The sequence below is a fragment of the Photinus pyralis genome, unplaced genomic scaffold (assembly GCF_008802855.1).
Source record: "Photinus pyralis isolate 1611_PpyrPB1 unplaced genomic scaffold, Ppyr1.3 Ppyr1.4_LG1, whole genome shotgun sequence".
Taxonomy (NCBI): Eukaryota; Metazoa; Arthropoda; class Insecta; order Coleoptera; family Lampyridae; genus Photinus; species Photinus pyralis.
The window spans coordinates 19,694,273-19,712,413 of record NW_022170249.1 but is presented as its reverse complement, the minus strand read 5'-3'; the positions used below and the strand labels follow the sequence as shown (position 1 = coordinate 19,712,413).

The 18,141-nt window shown below is 37.4% G+C and overlaps 2 protein-coding genes across 2 annotated transcripts; one reads left to right on the top strand and one right to left on the bottom strand.

Moving 5' to 3' along the window:
- Positions 1–1,430: 1,430 nt before the first annotated feature.
- Positions 1,431–4,155, bottom strand: LOC116160650. Its single transcript, XM_031473901.1, has 3 exons — positions 4,030–4,155; positions 1,811–1,951; positions 1,431–1,762 (listed from the first exon to the last, which is right to left on the bottom strand). The coding sequence occupies exons 1-3, from the start codon at positions 4,085–4,087 to the stop codon at positions 1,620–1,622; spliced, it is 342 nt and encodes a 113-aa protein (XP_031329761.1). The 5' UTR covers positions 4,088–4,155; the 3' UTR covers positions 1,431–1,619.
- A 5,909-nt stretch (positions 4,156–10,064) lies between these two features.
- Positions 10,065–11,372, top strand: LOC116159985. The gene has a single exon (XM_031473095.1). The coding sequence runs from the start codon at positions 10,134–10,136 to the stop codon at positions 11,088–11,090; it is 957 nt and encodes a 318-aa protein (XP_031328955.1). The 5' UTR covers positions 10,065–10,133; the 3' UTR covers positions 11,091–11,372.
- Positions 11,373–18,141: the final 6,769 nt, after the last annotated feature.

Here is an 18,141-nt window from a genome sequence, read left to right as displayed (position 1 = left end):
AATCGCAGCATTTATAGGGCCGCCGATAAACACCTCTCCTTGCAGGACCTTTTATAGGCAAGACTTCAAAACGTAGAACAAAAATTAGCCGCGAATTCGGCTTCCGGCATCACAAACTAACTTTTTCTATCTTCAATCTCACATTAGACGAAACATTCAATGTTGGCTGTGGCTTCAAATGAGTACTAACTGGCCGTAAATCAACGATGGAATTCGCAAGAAGCGAAATAAATTCTTCAACGAAACGTAACTCGGTGCTGAACGTAGCAAAAAACTGCTTTCAAATTTCCCACGAGACGTAACTCTGCTCTGATTGTGGCTAAAAACCGATCGTAAATTTCAATGAAACGTAGTTCTTCGTTGACTGTGACAAAAGGCTGATTTAAAACTTCAACGGAACGTAGTTCCCCCCTGAACGTGGCTAAAAGCGATGCTTTTCTTCTTGACGTCCTATTTACGGCGAAACCCTTTTTCCGAAAATCAAAATTATAAGAACTAATCACACACAGTTGATAACAAAGACTATCCCCTCAACGTACGTTATTATACCAAAAAATAGAGGTAGAAAATAATTTTTTAAATCAATTCCTTATCAGACATTAAGAGATAAATCCAAAGTAAATTCTAGGAAAAAAAATAAAATTTCATCTCTCTTAACTACACAGAAAAGGCGATAAATCACACCACCCCACCTGTCAATTAAATTAAGTATTTACATTTGATAACAGATATAAACCAAACAAAATTCCCGTGTAAACAAAAACAACCTTGAACGCTTTCTCGTATGACCCAATAATTTCCTTACCGTTACATAGACGAACGACAAATTAATAAAATTTAATTACAAATGTTAATTACCTACATAAAAAGGAGATCGCCCTTGTCCGAAAATTTCATCCTACCAGACGAAATAAACACAGCAGTATTTTTTGCCAAGGATCAAGGGGCTCTTTGATATGTACTTGAAGTTAGCGTTCAACGTACGTTATTGCACTTATTTCATGCTAGAAACAGATTGGCGTAGTACGTTAAACGCTAAATTCAAAGGCCACGTGGATCGTTCGCGAAAAAATATATTACCGTTTCCCTATGGTGCGTTCTATCTGGGACACACTGTATAAAAGAGCAGTGTTGAATTTCATGCTTCAATTTTTGGGGTATCTAGTCTTGTAATTTTGGCAAGTATTCATTTCACCTTATAAATAGCAACATGTCAGCATTTTTCAATCTTAAATATCCGAGATATAAAAATTTGCGCAGATTGGGATCTTTCGTTTTATAATTACGTACTCCTAATGTAAGTGTAGATTCCGATTTGGATATACATATAGGGAATCTTGAACTTGAAGACATGTTTTTGATGATTGAATATTGTAAATACGAAGAAGAAATCATTTATTTAAAATACAAATAAAGTTGCTGCCCTCGTAGGTTGCTTCTTGTGACAGGTATACTGATCTGTCTATCGATAATCTTATTTCTAACAGAATTATTACATTTTGTAGTTTAGAGGATAATGTCATTGAAATGAACGAACATATTAAAGAACAATAGCATAATTAGTGATAGTAGTGCGCAGAGAAATGTTTGCAATCCTTATAGAGGCGTGGTCTTATTGATCAATAGGTGTCAGTATTGCAATAGTTGCCTTCGCACTGCGAACAGTGTAAGAATTTTTCTTTTCCTTTCTTGAAGAAATCACAATCATGTGAATCACAGACTCTCGCCACTTTAGTAATCTGCTGCTGGTGTTGCTGATAAGCTAAAAAGATCACATTGACATTCGTGTATTGGATAAAACATTACTTACTTGAAACATAAAATAGGCAATAGCCAGGTGGCGAACAAACGGAAGTTTCGGTAATATTAATAAACTTACGACAGTTGTCAATGTGTTGAGGGTACATATCGGTCGTACCAAAGCATTGGAAGCAAGTGTTTTTGGTAAAACCTACGATTTGATACGTTTAAGGAAGTCAAATTTACAATAAACTATACATTCCGCGCGTTATAGCATGGCGCAGATCGGGAACTGTCGGGAAAACTTGTCGACCTTCAGTGGCGTACCTAACTTAAGTCGTGTTTACAAACACTACGGTAAGTTTAAAACCAAAAATTCGGCGGCGATGACGTACAGTTTTAAATCCGTACGCCAGTTGAGCGTATCATCAAAGACTAAGGAGGATAGTCTTTGTTATCATCCTAGATTAGTATCTTGCTCGTTATCATGACCACGGCACTGGAATCATTCAAGTAAACCCCGCGAGCTCGTTAAATGCGTATTTAAAGCTCTCGCCATGCTATAACGCGCGGACTGTATACGGGTATTAGCCGTGTTTCCAACAGAGTATTTCCATACCAACAAATAAAGAGCGATTCAAACAATTCGGCGTCATAGTAGAGGGTGAGAAGGTGTATGTCTTGAACACTGGTCAGACGAATCTGTCAATTTATTTTTTATTTCAAGTTGTGAATTAAATTAAAATAGTATATTGAAAGACAAGTGTTACAATGCGACCTATTGTAATACGACCATCTTGTGGTACGAGTGGCGACGCGAAGCGTAGCCACGAGTGTCCGCAAGATAGGAGTATTACAATAAAGCATTGTAACACGCGTTTTTCATACTATTTTTTCTATTTCGGTGCTTAAATTTAATTAAAAAAATCATTATCAGAAACTATAGGGAACATTAGAACTAACATGTTTTATGTTGGGAAAGCTTTTTATGCCGTTAAGTTTTAGGTTGGAAGCGTAGTAAGACTGGCATTTTGAAGTTCAAACATGGAAGTACCCAACGAAGTACCTACTTGTACTAACTAGTAACTGCCAATTTAAAAGATGAGTTACCAAAAAAAACGACTATAATCACTGTCTTTGTACAACTGTTTTCGGCCGAAAACAGTTGTACAAAAACATCATTGTGACACCGAAATAGAAAAACACAATTAAACATCCATTGTCACGAATGATGCTGAATTTTTTGAATCGGTCGATACTTCCGCAAAAATGTGGATGTGGATGACAAATCACTTTTTGTGCGTAGTGAAATGGATAGTTATCGATGTCTTTTTAGATGTTGTCAGGTTTTTGACAAAATCTAGATTTATTTAACAATTTCATTGGAGAACCAACAATATCGTTAGATTTATTCGTAACTTTGCTTAAGCACAACAAAAGATTAACAAGATAAAAAAAGTAAAACTCTAATTAGTAGAAAAAAAGCAAAGCGTAAACCAAAAAAGGTATTAGGAACAGTAGAGAACTAATAATATCTACTAAATTTAAATAAACCTATTATTTATTAAGTACAGGAAAATCAAAAACAAAAGATTAAATCCATGTGAAAAAAATGAAAAAAAGAAATCCTAATTACTGTTAAATAAATATTTGTTAAATACTTCTAACAAATATTCTTCAATATTATAAAACACTCGGTCTTTTAGCCAAGAGTTTAATGCGTTTTTACAACAACAAGTTTCAAAGGCCGAATAATACACCTGCATAACTACACCCATACCTGCGATGTCTAATTTTATTATTATTATTAATATCTTTGTCAGACCGACCATAATATTATAATCATTTTTCAAAACAATGAAAGGGATATTAACATTAATTTCAAGAATTATAGCTATAAGACAATACCTAAGAACAAACGGGTTTAAGAGCATTTCCCCCAAAATATAAAAAAATTGCATAAATTATAATTAATATCATAGGTCTCTACATGTTAGTAAACTTGTCCGCCGGTATCTCCAAGAATAAATCTATCTATCTAATTCCCATACTTGTTGTTTTTAATGCCCAAACGTAATACTTTAACATGTCTTAACTTTCAATTTTGACTATCTAAAAAAATCACCACGTATAACTTAAAATTGATGATGATTGATGACGTTCATGTGTTTCCGGAGAAGTATAAAATTAAAAGTAATGAGTATTTTAGAGTTCGTGAGTGATAAACTGGCAACCAATGAAGGCTTTAGAGAACATTCGTGCATTAATAATAGACGTGTCGTTACGTACCTGAGGCAAAACCTATACACAGGAAGACAACAGAAGCCAGAACTAGTTTAAAGTACATATCTTCAAAATGATGGTAATACTCGCCTTTGAGGCAACGTGCATTCGTATTTATATCTACGTGTGTCAACAGCTTTAACAGATCTCAAACACATCTCAAAATATACTAATGATTATCTGGTTATCTTATCATTATTGCAAAGATCCAACTAAGTCTCTGCAAAGATATTATTTCCAGTCGTAAGTAAACAATTAAAAAGGTTTTCGCACTAAGGCGAGTAACTTCAGCTCGTTTTCCATGATTGATCAGTACTTCCCAAGAGGCCATAGCTTTCGAAAATCTAATTTTCAAATCTAGTTCCTAGTATCGTAGATTTAAATATGTACATCTGTGCTAGTATACATCGACGACGTACACTTCTCGACCAGAAGAGGAAGGTATAAGGCTCAAACAAGTAGCCATGAGTAAATATGGACTGACACGTTAAATGTTATCTTTACGCATCGAAGCGGCGATCGAAAGGAGGTCGATGCAAGAACGTGATGGTCGAAGGGATGAGGAGTCATCGTTTTATGGTCTACACTTAGCAAAAGAAGATGGAGAGTTGAAGATAGGATTATTGTACCTGCTCTAATTTAAAAAAAAAGATCTTTTAGGAGCAGCTTTAACGTTCAGGTATATGGAGCCTCAGTCGAAGCTATACATTTACAGATTATTGGCGAAAGAAGGAAGCGTGGACGTCCAAATAAGGCGTTGCTCATTCAGTAACGGTGTACAGGGTTATCTCCAAGGTTCACTATTCTTGAATGTTATTTATTTAAATATTTATTATGTTTCTTCTTTAAAGGCAGTGTTTTGAACTTCTTCCTATACCTCCCCGAATGTAGAATTCGTTTAATAAACGATGTCGCGGACATTTTTTTATGATGCCTACCTATATTCGATGTATTGCACATTGTAATCGATTTACTGGACATTTCAATCGTTTGTACACACATGTTTTAAAGCCGGACTCCCACTACTCGTGTATTTAGCAAATATTTGTCACTTGCCTATATTTGCATGTAATGAGAGTGGTTCATTCGGCCATTAAGTATGCTATGGTGATACTTAATGCCCTAGGGCATAAAGTGGTACTTTATGCCCGCGTATCACAGATATAAAATGTGCTATGATTGGTTAGTAAGACATAAAATAAATAATTATTATGTGCTTATATACTGTCAGCACTAATTTAAATTAACTATAGTCAAATGCGTTTCACGTAAAAAGATAAATTTATTTTTGAAAGTTGTCTGGCGCCGTCTGATAACAAATCACGTACACTCAATTGAAGTATTATACAAGCAAGGAAATGTACATACAGAATGGTTGGTAACTATTGCCAATACATCAAGAATAAAATTAACAAATTCTAATTTTACAACCACATAACATTACAATAACGTCTTATGACGGAATATCAGATTTTCGACGCGTATTTTTTTAATAACCTTTGTCTTGCTGGATTTAATCTTGCAAAGGCGAGATAAGATAAAATGTAATCAACAAGTACTCAAACTGCAATTTGCGCAGTGCCGTTTTCTATGAACAAGTTCAATGACTAGAAACTAAACAAAAATAATCATGGGAAAATTGTGGGTAGCTGGGTACAAATTTTAAAAACACTGGAATAGTCACGAGGACTGGAAATGTGCTTGCATTATTCAATTCTGGTCGCATAGGCGTTGAGCCAGGTGGTCAAAAATGGACGATTGGGTTTCCTTTCTGGGGAGTAAGTGTAACCTACAAATTTAGATCCGTCATGAAGGTAGGATAAATGTTTGGTATGATACTTCGTAAAATTCGGTAGCTTAGTGATGTTATGACGTCACAAAGATGGCCGCCAGGGGAAAATCTTAGTTAAGCATTCTAAAGTCTGGTTTCATGGGTAAAGAATAATAGAATCATACAAATTTTGATTCAGCATAAAGCTAGGATCAATGTTTGAGATGATCCTTTGTGATATTCGGTAGTTTAATTACGTTACGACGTCACAAAGATGGCCGCCGGGCTAAAATTGTAGTTTACCACTCCAAAGTCTGGTTTCATGTTTCATTTGTATGGATTAAGAGTACCATACAAATATCGGTGCAGCATAATGCCATGATTATTATTCAAGATGATATTTTGTAAAATTTGGTAGCTTAGTGACACATGATGTCACAAATATGGCTGCCAAGTGAAAATCGTAGTATGCCGTTTTAAGGCAAGTTTTAAGCCAAATTTTAATTTCAATCAAACATAAAGACAGGATCAAGGATTACTAGTTGAAAACAGCAACCTCACAAGAAAAGAGATAAGGGAATTACTAGGAGGAAAGGCGATCAATAGGCGACTGAAGATGAGGCAGCTGAGATACTGGGGGCATATAAACAGGAGGAACAAAGTGGCGGGGATGCACCCCTGTTAGTACCTAGCAGGAACACATCCCCACGACAGTTGACTAAATTCTGAGAGAGGCGGCTACGCCAGGCATATGCCAAAGTATCAAGTATCATCTCAAACATTGATCCTGGCTTTATGTTGCATCAAAATTTGTATGATACGTCCATTCCCTACAAATACAATTTAGACATTAGAACGTGACCTCGTAACGTACCTGAACTACCGAATGTCACAAAGTATCATCCCAAACATGAATCCTAGCTTTATGCTGAATCAAAATTTGTATGATACTTTTACTCCTTACACATGAAACCAGACTTATAATGCTTAATTAAGATTTTCGTCCGGCGGCCATCTTTGTGACGTCATAACGTCACTAAGCTACCGAATTTTACGAAGTTTCATACCAAACATTACTCCTACCTTCGTGGCGAATCTAAATTTGTATGTTACACTTACTCCCCAGAAATGAAACCGCACATGCCCTCTGGCTCAACGCCTATTAACTCCACACACAAACGCTGGTAACTTCTACACTTCACTTTTCTTAAACAAACAAAACTTGACGAATAAACAACATTACCTTTCCGCTTGTTTACAGACTTACAGGTAATTTTACTTAATTTTAACGTTTTGTCTTATTTCCTACTTGCGGATTTTTTTATGTGTATTTCCTCATGTTGTAATCCCGTTCACACGTTTCGCTACGTCTACATCCTTCGCCTACCTCTACGTTAGCCTGTGCCCGTTGAGTCTGGCCTGGTTCTGCTTTTCTGAAGCCGTTGAATTCTGGTCGCAGTCCTGCCCTATTGGTCTACCGGAGCAGTTATTTTGGGAGCACCGAAACTATTGGTGAGAAAACGAAGTCAGGTAGCGACTACTTACCTCGAGCCGTATATCGATCAAGATCAAGGTTAGATTATCTGTGTTATACGTCCCAAACTTCGGCCTTCAGCTGTCGATAAATAGAAGGGATATGTTCAACGAGTTAATAGTGTAAGAAGTACACCAACTTACGTACGTAACGGCAGAACTAGAGAGGGATAATAAATAAATAAATAAATAAACAAACAAAAACAAACAAACAAATTAATTAATTCATTAATTAACTTCTGTACTGTAGCATACCCGATGTAATGTAAATTAACGGCATTCCCGTACAACAAGGGTATTGTTTTATATTCTAAATACAAATTGCCCTTTTATAGGTCAACTGATAATACTTTGAATTAAATGCAAGATTCCATTATGTCTTCTACGTAAATATGCTGGTTTTCAATTTACAGTATCCCTTTGTTCCTAGTGCTGGTTTTACCTGCCAAGCCGCAATATGAATTACTGACCGCTTTACGTGTTTTTATTTATATTTAAATATAGTATATTCAATACGAGTATGCAGAATTAAACGATGTAATAAATATTATAGCGATTCGTGGATGGTGCTGTATTTGGAAACATCGATACTACATTTTTAATTTATAATTGAATTTCTTGCAGCGCATTTCCTTTCTTTTGCATGAATATGTTACTGTTTATTTACAGGGTGCTTCGTCTGCGGGCGAGTGACGTACGTTCGGGCGTTGATTGTTGCGTATTGCACTTGGCATTGAGAATCAATTACTTTTTACTAATGGACATGTTCCTTTGTTTTGTTGTAATGTGATACTTAACGTCATGCTCCTACTATTTATTTGAACCGGGAAATTAAGATTATTCATATTTGGCAGGGTGACTTGTTTCGAATATGTACTGTGCTATATTTAATACCGATATTTAATCCCGAATTGACGTAGCAGAGGCTGGCTAAAGTTCAGAACTGACATACGCAGAGATATATGTTTTATGTTATAACGTGAGATTAGTTCGGCGCTGTAAAACTCAAACCCCGCCGCATAAACGGCCAGCTAGCTCAGATTCTTAATTAAAAGAAGGGCTCGAGATGAGAATCTTCCACAGCGGTTTGTTCGTTTGGGCATATAACATAAGTTTTTGATCTTTGGTAGTCACTAGAAATGATTAGTTGAGCGCCACCCAATTTTGCACAAATTCTGACCTCTCCTGTATAGAAATTGGGAAAACACAAGAGAGCCAAATAATAAATTCACTACGAGCAATTCTGATTTATTAATCCTGGCAAAAAACGGTGCAGGATCGGCAAATAAAATGTATCTTCAATACGACAATAACAAATACTTTAAATGACAAAAATAATCCCCAAATAAATTCATGAACACTTCCCTAATAATTACGTTACCAGACCCCTACAACAATGATCGAGCAAAAATGTAGTTAAGATTTCAATGGATTCAAAGATTGAATTAAGTTAACCCGAATAACAACTCATATAGGCAACACTGGGTACAAGTAAATTAAAAATCTTACCTTGAATAACACATACGCTGTCTTCTCCGAAAAAGAGCTCTCCTTCGAAGTTCCAGTTCTGTAACACAAAAACAAACCCCAAGCTACAACGCTCGGAACGATTATATGAGCCGGAAGGGCCAAAAATAGCTTACTCGTAGCCGGCTCGTTTACCCATACGTTAAATACAGGTGCGTTGCTCTTGAAGAGAGCCACGACCTCAAACACTAGATGCGAACAAAATACAAAGCTCCAATCATAAATCGTCGGAAGGTTACACTAGATTAACGGTATTGAAGCAATTAAAAAAAAAAGGTTGTGTAAAAGATCGTATCTTCCGAAAATTCCACAATCAGCTGGTCGCTCCCGGTATCGTTTAGGTGTTAGCGCTTATCTACTCGGTGGTACGCCGGATAGCTGCCGGCAATCAACAGGTGTTCGTACTCCGGAATATTCGCAAGATGCAAATTCATTTACATACAAGGATTCGTCTGTACAAGGATTGACCTACTACATGGATTGACCGGTACAAGAATTCATCTACTACATGGACCCCCTAAAAGTAATGAAGATGTAACACTCCCTTAACGAGATTTTTAATAACATACCTGAAATCGTCAGGAGGGTAATGAAAAATACTTAAATCAATGAAATAGGGAAATTATCCAACCTCAAATTGTGAGTCTGAAAGAATTTTAGATAACATAACGTAAAAGAAAGTCAACGCCATTTCACTTACATGTAGGTAGGGCGATGAACTTCAACCAGATATATAGCCTCGCAATGGAGAAAACGGCTTCTGAGTTACTCTACTCGACAACGCCAATAAAAAGGTAAAATTGCCAGAGATTTTACGTGAATGATGGCAAATATTACCCACTGGTTTAAGAAGAATTCACAATGCCACGCTCTACAACAAGTACAACCTCGTTGGCTTTAAAACGGAAAATGAAGTGAAAAATTAACGCGATTCTGCGCAAGGAAAGAAACACGCGTACAAGTGACGCCATCTCACCTATATCCTGCCTAACCTAGCAAGCGGTAATTTTGAAATTTGAATATGAATAAACTAAACTGTTACAATGTACTGGTTTTTTGTCTTAGAAAAGAGCCATCTTGCCGATATTGCTAATCAATTTGTTGAGTCGACCTTTGACATGTAGTGTCTGAATCTGAGTCCAGCGCTTTGTCAGCCAAGAATACGTCTAAACGCGCCTTTATTCTAAAATAAGAAGATTGCGTTATTATATCGAGTGGGCAAGTTGTCAATTTGACGGTTTATTATACATACATATTTTCTTACAACAATTTTCATATAATGTCTAGAAACTTATTAAAGAAGGATACCAAAGGGATTTTATTAAATGGAGCGCACGAGAGTGGAAGCGACTCAGACTTTAGTAGCGATTCGGACGAGCACGGGAGGAAAAATAACTTCAATCTTTCGAAAAGGTCATGTAATTGCGAAGAGAAATATGTAAGAATCAAAAAGAGTAGCATGAAACACGTTTACGTGTCAAAAACGTCGTGTTGGGATGTTGATGAACTAACAATGAAACGTCAGAAGCTCGAACTACATTTATCACACTGCCAACTTGAAGAATCGGTAAACATGGACAAACATGTGCTACTGCAAGTCAAGTTTAATCGACTTGAAAACATCATTACCGCATTCCTTTTTTACTTAGACTGTCTGGAGCTTGAGGAGAAAGCGTCGTACAGACTCTGTGAGCAATTAAACGGGTTAATCGTTAACGAGCAGTCCGTAGTCGTTACGGAAAACTTATCGGAGGTTGTAAAAAAGTTGTGCGGAAAAACTAAATTCGAAAACTACACCAACATCCGGGATAACTTAAGAACCGCCCTTGATATTAGGTCAGAAATTGAGAATCGAATGTCGGACTATAATGATAAAAAAGTAGATTTTACCACGGCTTCAGACAACTTTAAACTACTTCTGCAAAATGCGAACTTAACGATGGCACAATTAGAAAGATTGCAAAGGCAGTTCGATGGTATTTTATTAGAATTTCAGCACAGTAGATGTATGCTAGATCAACAGCTTCCATCGGCGATAGCAAATCGAATGACTGTTTTAGTTAATAGCTTCAGAGATTTGGGAACTAACTTGCAAAAAATTGCTTCGAACAGATCGGATTTATCTTCATTACTTAAGCATTTAGAAACCTGCCTGCGTAATTGCAATGATTTAGTGCCCATAAAAGGAAATCTACATGAAACGAAGGTCGTTGGGGGGCAGCGTAATATGTTGTAATTGCTTGCGCCCTACGGCTATTGCTGAAGATTAATAATATTGTAGGCAAATTCTGGAAACTTTTAAGTCTTGGCAAAAATTCGTGATCGTTACCCTATTCGCATCAGCAATCAGTTAAAAATCGCAGTTTTTTATTATTTACCAACGGAAGGAAAACAGGATGCGACGATATACCCCGCAACGTATATTGTTAACACAAATGTATATATAGCGCCCGCTCACTAATAAAATAAATTTAATCTATTATGAGTTTGCATAAATATCGGCGATAAATAAAGTAAACATGGATGGAATGGAGAAAGGGTAAACGTTAACGCATATGTACGGGTTTAGTGTTTATTAATCTAGGGCGCAATTTATATCGAAATCGGACGTTTAATTACCGGTTGATGGATTTTGCCGTTCCCCCTCACCAAAATCGAGCACGAACGCTATTTTACACGTGAATTTCGCAAAGAATTGCCGTTATCGCACACAATTACTTTTTCTCAAAGAATAATATCCCCTCAATCAAAAATTAACCAAATAGGTACAAACTATAAATTAAACTTCATTTTTATAATAAATTTGCCGAGGTGTACTTATCTGACACCAAAGAAACATTCACCGCTATGAAAATGCATTTCATATTAATGTAACCCCGGAATACTGAGAAATTTCTGGTGTAAATTTTCTGGCGCAAGTATTCTTGGATGAGAATCTTTGGAGGCAAATTTTGTCACAGAGGCTAAGATCTATATTTCAGTGAATTTTCCTTGGACGAAAAAATTCCGAGGGCGAATTTACCTGCTTCTCTTTTTCGAAGGTAAATTATCTCATTAAATTCTTGTCTAGGAAATTGGAAAGAACCACCAAATTCCTAGTGGGTAAGTGGCGAGTAACGAGTGTTATAGCGGTCGCGAATTTTCCTCGGTCACATAAATTCGGAAGGCTAATTTTTCCCTAATTCTGATAGGGTCAATGGTATCTTGTTCATTTTTGTGTTGGAAATAGAACGGAATCATCAAATTCCTGGTGGGTGAGTGGCGAGTTTTCTTATGGGCGAATTTCTGTGGGAGAATTTATCGAATAAAATTGTAATACACATAGAACGGTCGGGAATGTGTCTTGGACTCGTAAAATCTCGAATTTACCTGAATCTCTTAGGGCCGAATCTTCAAAGATCAATTCCTGGCGGAGAATTTATCGAATCAGATTGTAGTATAAAATCTGGAACCTTGGCTAGGTGATTTTGTACCAGATCCGCCTGGTTGGCCGTAAGCGGTTAAGTCTGTGTTGAGCCATCCGACCTCTGCCTCTTTTTCTCTCCACTTACCCGTTTGCCCGCTTGGCCGGAGTTAATTCTAGGTGCCTGTCACTGGATCAAGGTAGGGTCACGGGTTGTGACTGTTGGCGCAATGTGACCCGTTTGGTCCCGCCTGGTCTTCTTTCTCCCTTTCTATTTATTTATTTATTTTGTGTCATATATGTCAGACGCATGATTTCGTCCTCCCAGCTACCCACCCACCACGGAGCCCAACAAGGGGACGTCTATCCAGACACCAGGGTTACCAGGAGAATACAGCTTCTAGAGGGTAGCAGAAAACATGCCTGATTTCTTTTCGAGGTAGGTCATTCGAAAACGGCCTTGATCACTGAACCACTCAAGCCCCACAACCACAACTGTCCACTGAGAGGAGGTGCGTGAAAATCTGACAATGAGATTTTTATTTTTTTTATTTTTAGAGATTTGTGAGGATGTGTCTACCGATAAATTTTAGTACACAGTCGGGCGGACGGACATACAGAAAGTCCAAAATCATGAACGAGTTTTGTCGCTCTTTAATAGGGATAATTAAACGTTACTGTTTCCTAAAAATGCGGCGTTTTTTCGCAATTTTACGAATTTTAAACCACAAGAAGGAAGATTTAGGATGAAGGTATGAAGATATATCAGCAAGTGGGTAATAATTTATGCATAATGTAGCTTATAATTATGCACTTCATAAAAAGACGCTACTAAAATCAAAAGTATCCTAGGTTCGAGGAAATTGTGTAATATATGTAGTCGCAAAATTATGTCCTCCATTGACAAGGTAATTCCACTACCATCACACCATTATTTGAAAACCGAATTTCTATAGGACGAAAGTCATCATGCAATTTATTAATTTTACTGGACAAGATGAGTGTGAATTTTAATTTACATAATAAAGGCAAAAAAAATATGAAACAGACGCAACAGATTAAACGCTAATTTGAATCCCGGGACTTACATCAGCTAGATAACAACGAATAATCCCGCTAATACCTAGGCTTTCCTTTGTCGTGAGACAATGAAATCATTTCCCTAGAATTCTTCCGTGCCGCTAGCGAAGATAAAGCCTCGTCTAACTTTCAGGATTTGTATCTTTCGCTATCGCGGCATCGCCATTTGGGACGATCTTTAATACTCCCATTTTAACATCAAAATAGGAATTTGTGTACAATTTTTATTTTCGACATGCTTTAAGTGAACGGGGTGAAATGACCTCGTTTATTTCAAACGGGCGGCCGTGATAGATTTTGTAGATATCAAAGCTATTCGGTTAAATGTTTCCAAACGTTATTTGTAGAGCAGCGTGTATTGATTTTTATTTTATTAAGCAGTAACAACAAATTGGAATTTTGTGTTGCTTCCCTAACGATATCGTTTTGTTCTCGTATAGCTTAATTTGGACTTGTTTATCTCTGTTGAGAGGTTTGGTATTACTAGGTTGCACAGTTTATTTGGAAGTACATGACCATTTTCTCTATCTGGCCATTTATATGTTTCGGTCAATTCGTATTCAATTCGACAATCTGTCTTGCACATCTTTTTGGAATTATTAATTTGGATTTGTAATTTTTTTTGTCCAGATCTGTATTCTAACCTTCAGATTTTCCTGCTACACCTTAAATCACTCATGCCCATATTTACAATTGCAATTTGCAAGTGCACTTTTTGTAGTCTTTGAGTCCGGGGACCTTACGGTACTCTAGTATTTATGGGGTAGAGTTATGTATACTCAGTATCAATCTTGACCAGGAAGTGTCTGTTCTGGAGATAGGACTTAAAGACACAATGAAATAGTTTATTGGGGGAGGGGGGGGGTGTACGTAGCTTAAGAGGCCAATATGCCACACTTTGTCAAATGCTTGTGATATATCCAAAAAAGCTGCAGAGCAGTATTGTTTTTTTCATAGCTGTCATTAATTTTTTGAACAACACGATGAACCCGTTCAATAGTGGTGTGCATCTGCCTAAATCGAAATTGGTAGCCAGGAATTGCTTCGTTGTTCTGTAATTTGTAAGAGTCCATTTAGCAATAGAAGAAAGAAGTATGGGTCTATATGGTTTTAGGTCATCAGGTGGTTTCCCAGGTTTTGAAATGAGAACAATCTGTTCCACTTTCCACTTAGTCGGGAAGCATCCAGTGTGCAGAATATCGTTGTAAAGTTGCGTAAGATACCTTGCTCCGGTGGCAGGAAGTTTTTTCAGTATTTCTCCTGTCAGTAGATCGTATCTCGGTGCCTTTCCAAGGTGTAAAGTGGCGATGATAATCATTTGCACTTCGGCGCTTTTAAAGCGTTTCATTTGCAGATCGAGTTGGAAGGGTGCTTTTAATGCTTGCATTATCTCATTTTCTTCTTCTGGGCGATTTTCTGCAGACTGTGGTTGGAAGGTCTCTATTAGATGTTCTGCAAATGCGCACGCTTTTTCTAGTTTGCTTCTTGCCAAAGTACCCTGGAGTGTTCTGATAGGCGGGGACGTTTTGTGCGGCGGACTTTGCTAATTAGTCCACTACAACCGGCCGCTTTAGGAAAAATTAAACAGTCATATTAGTGCAACATAAAATCACATTTAATTAAAGACAAAATAATTATAACTCCAATTAAATTAATAGGTACAACTCAATTTTAACGAAAACGATGGCCGCGGTGGGGTGGTACGGAGACTCGGGTGCAAACTTGCTCGTGGACAACTTGCTTCTCGGCCAGATGTGCCGGTTATAATGGCATCGGAAGCTCCAGACACTCAGCCGGAGACGACTGTGAAATTGAGGCAACGGGGTGCCGATGATCGGCGGAAAAAACTAAAATCAAAACTAGAGCACACTAAACGGCAACGATTTCGCAAGTCCCTTCTAGATTAAGCTTCCCAGAAGTCAAAAATACGGGACCGGTGTCAAAATTCGAATTTTGTAAAGGCGCATTGGACGGATGTAACCTGGACTTAAATCGAAGGTTGTTAGTACGATTAATTATACTTATAGAAATGGCCAGGGTACAATTCCAAAATTCTGCAATCCAATTAACACATGGCCAATTGGAATTCGCAGGACATGCGGCGGAATCATCGTTATCTAGCAATATCTATGTAACCTGCATGGCCTCAACTCGTTTTAAATTCACATAGGAAACAAAAACCTGTTAATAATGCCTTAATGTGGCTGAAATTCTAAAATATTAATTGGCCCTTGTCCTCCAAATGAGAAGAGCTTCGAGCACAACAAGGACAATTGAAATATCTTGACGGGAGATTTTCTTTTTGATTTTTTCTGTTACATATTTTGCAAGCAGGCTTCGCGACAAATTGCAACATCGGAGATGTTGGCCGATCGAATCCACAATTGTTTTAAATTTGTAAATCAAGTCTGGTTTTTTTTTGTAATATAACGTAAATAAAGTGACTTTTTCAAAATGTTAATTGACTCGATTATCTCCACTTTTACACAAAACATGTTCGATGTGTCACTATTTAATATTCGCGTAAAACGGCCTCCGACCCTAATCGTTTAGGAACTGTCTATCTTTAAAACCACTAAAGAGGCCACTTAGGGACCTCAGATAGACGTAATAACACTTAAAACAAATAGAAATACTAAATTCTTATAGCAAAATTTTTGAAAAACCGGCGTTTTATATCGATTCAAATTTAACGCACTTGCAAACTTATACGTAACAACGTTTATCAAAAGCATGGTTTCGAAAGTAAGCGTTTAACAACGAAAGAATTTAACCGGCAACTGCCGTTTTGCGTCCCTTTCGATTAAATTTTTATGAATTTTTTACTGCGCACATAGTACATCCAATAGCGTAATGTTTCCTCTTTTTAATCCCATCTCGAGCTATCGTTGGTCAAAGGCACATTCTGTCGGCGCCCTAAATGCGAGTAGGTATAGATTGATTCATTTGCCTAACTTCGGTTATCTCCGTATACGTGATTTAACGTCGATATGGGGCACCGAGCTGATGTTCCCCAGTACACTGTTGTTTAAAGGGGGTTAAAACAATATCTAAAACGAATTGTTAGATGTAATGTTAATGTTAAAACATTAAAATAAATTCAATCTGCATTCATTGCTTTGGAGGCCCACACATAACTCTTATCATCATCAAATGACTGTTCCTTATTCGCGATACGTGTCTAATGGACACATTTACATCTCGAGCAATAAATACAAATTATCCCTCAAAGTTAAGTATGACGCAACGTGCCTTATGAGTGGTAAGACAAATGGTGTTCAAGCCATTACCAAAAGAACATTTCCACATGCATGCATATATTACCTATGTATTAATTGTGTAATTTAATTATTAACCCTATTTTACAACTGACGAGCCGCCACTGTAAGAAAAACCTGAAGCCCAACGTTGTCGTTATTAATCAGGATAAAAATATTATCGACAGCTCAAGTGAAACCATACTTTAATATAGTTGACTGTAGCGTTTTTGATTCGAAAATCTAACACAAATGGTGCGTTTTAAGCGCCCAAACTTTTCACCATTTTCCAACTTCATTTGCACATGTTTGCCGGTAAATCGCATGTGGAACGAAAGCTGCAACCCGTGCCCTTTGAAGTACCACATCGTCCATGCGCGGTAGCCTGATTTTTACTATGTATTTCCAAAGCTAAATACAAATTGTAGTGGAAACCAGGGGTGTAGTGGGGCGGGAACTCATCGTTCCCACTCCGCTTTTTCCAAGAATCTTATGATACGGGGGTTGTCCATAAATTAAGGTCTCCAGTACTTACTCGAATTTTATTGCGAAATCAATTACAGATTCTGAAAGTATTGATTTTAGCAATTTTTCAAAGTAGTCTCGGTCACGCACTTTTGGGAGTCGCTCCGAAAGCTTTTTCATACCCGCGTCGTACCACTCTTCATTTTGAGAATTTGTAGCCCGGCCTCCGTACGTCCCACGCTAACCATTTCCAGACCAAACTCTCTTCCTATTATATTAAACGTGTCGAACCCTCAAATATGCCTTATTTTAATTCCGAAGAGTTGGGAAGGAGGGGAGGCTTGAAAAGTTTGATTGCTTTAATATGGCCTCCTAACCGAATGCCAAGGTTGTTAGAGATTTCCTATTTTGAAGCGCTCCGAGCCTCAAACTTCTACTCCCTCGTCAGCCCCCCCCCCCTTTTTCGAACTGTGTACCTACTAATAAATTTAAGAAAAAATGTGGGACGAGTAGAAGTATGTCCTACCCCCGTTTCAGTAAGATGTAGTAGAAGTAGTAAAGGTTGCAAAAAAGTCCGGTTAGGTTTTCGAGATATCCTCGAAAAAAAGTCCCTCCGAAACGTCTCTCTCGTCTTCTCATTCCCTCCACGTTCCTCGCCGGTAAACTCGACATGACCCCACGTTCAGTACATCCGCCGGCGCCGTCTCGAAACTGCCTCTTCTGTTTCCCCAAGGAAAAACATTACACACTACCCATATTTATTTTGCATTTTTAAACACTATAAAGCTGTATACAAATAAAAGAATGAAAAATATTTTGACATCTAGCATCATATTATGCAACTTTTGCCGTTACAGCTTACAGCACGAAAGCTTTAACTTATGTGGCATTTGAATATCATATTTTAGAAATTTAGTTCCGTTATTTGTCAACGAAGGTGATTGGTATTCCCTTTAGACAAGCATATTTTATAATTCTTCCAAGAGAACGAAACAAAACCGAACCAAAACTGGTCAATTTATTATCCAGACAAAAATAAAAGTTAACACAAGGCAGGAATATGGAAAGCGGAAGTAATAGCA

Bases quoted from the DNA above. Each gene is read 5' to 3' on its own strand.
- LOC116160650 (XM_031473901.1), bottom strand. From the start codon at position 4,087: ATGTACTTTAAACTAGTTCTGGCTTCTGTTGTCTTCCTGTGTATAGGT. The intron at 1,952-4,029 runs GTACGTAACGAC...ATCAAATCGTAG, and splicing joins GTGTATAGGTTTTGCCTCAG to GTTTTACCAAAAACACTTGC. The intron at 1,763-1,810 runs GTAAGTAATGTT...TGATCTTTTTAG, and splicing joins TTGCCTATTTTATGTTTCAA to CTTATCAGCAACACCAGCAG.
- LOC116159985 (XM_031473095.1), top strand. From the start codon at position 10,134: ATGTCTAGAAACTTATTAAAGAAGGATACCAAAGGGATTTTATTAAAT.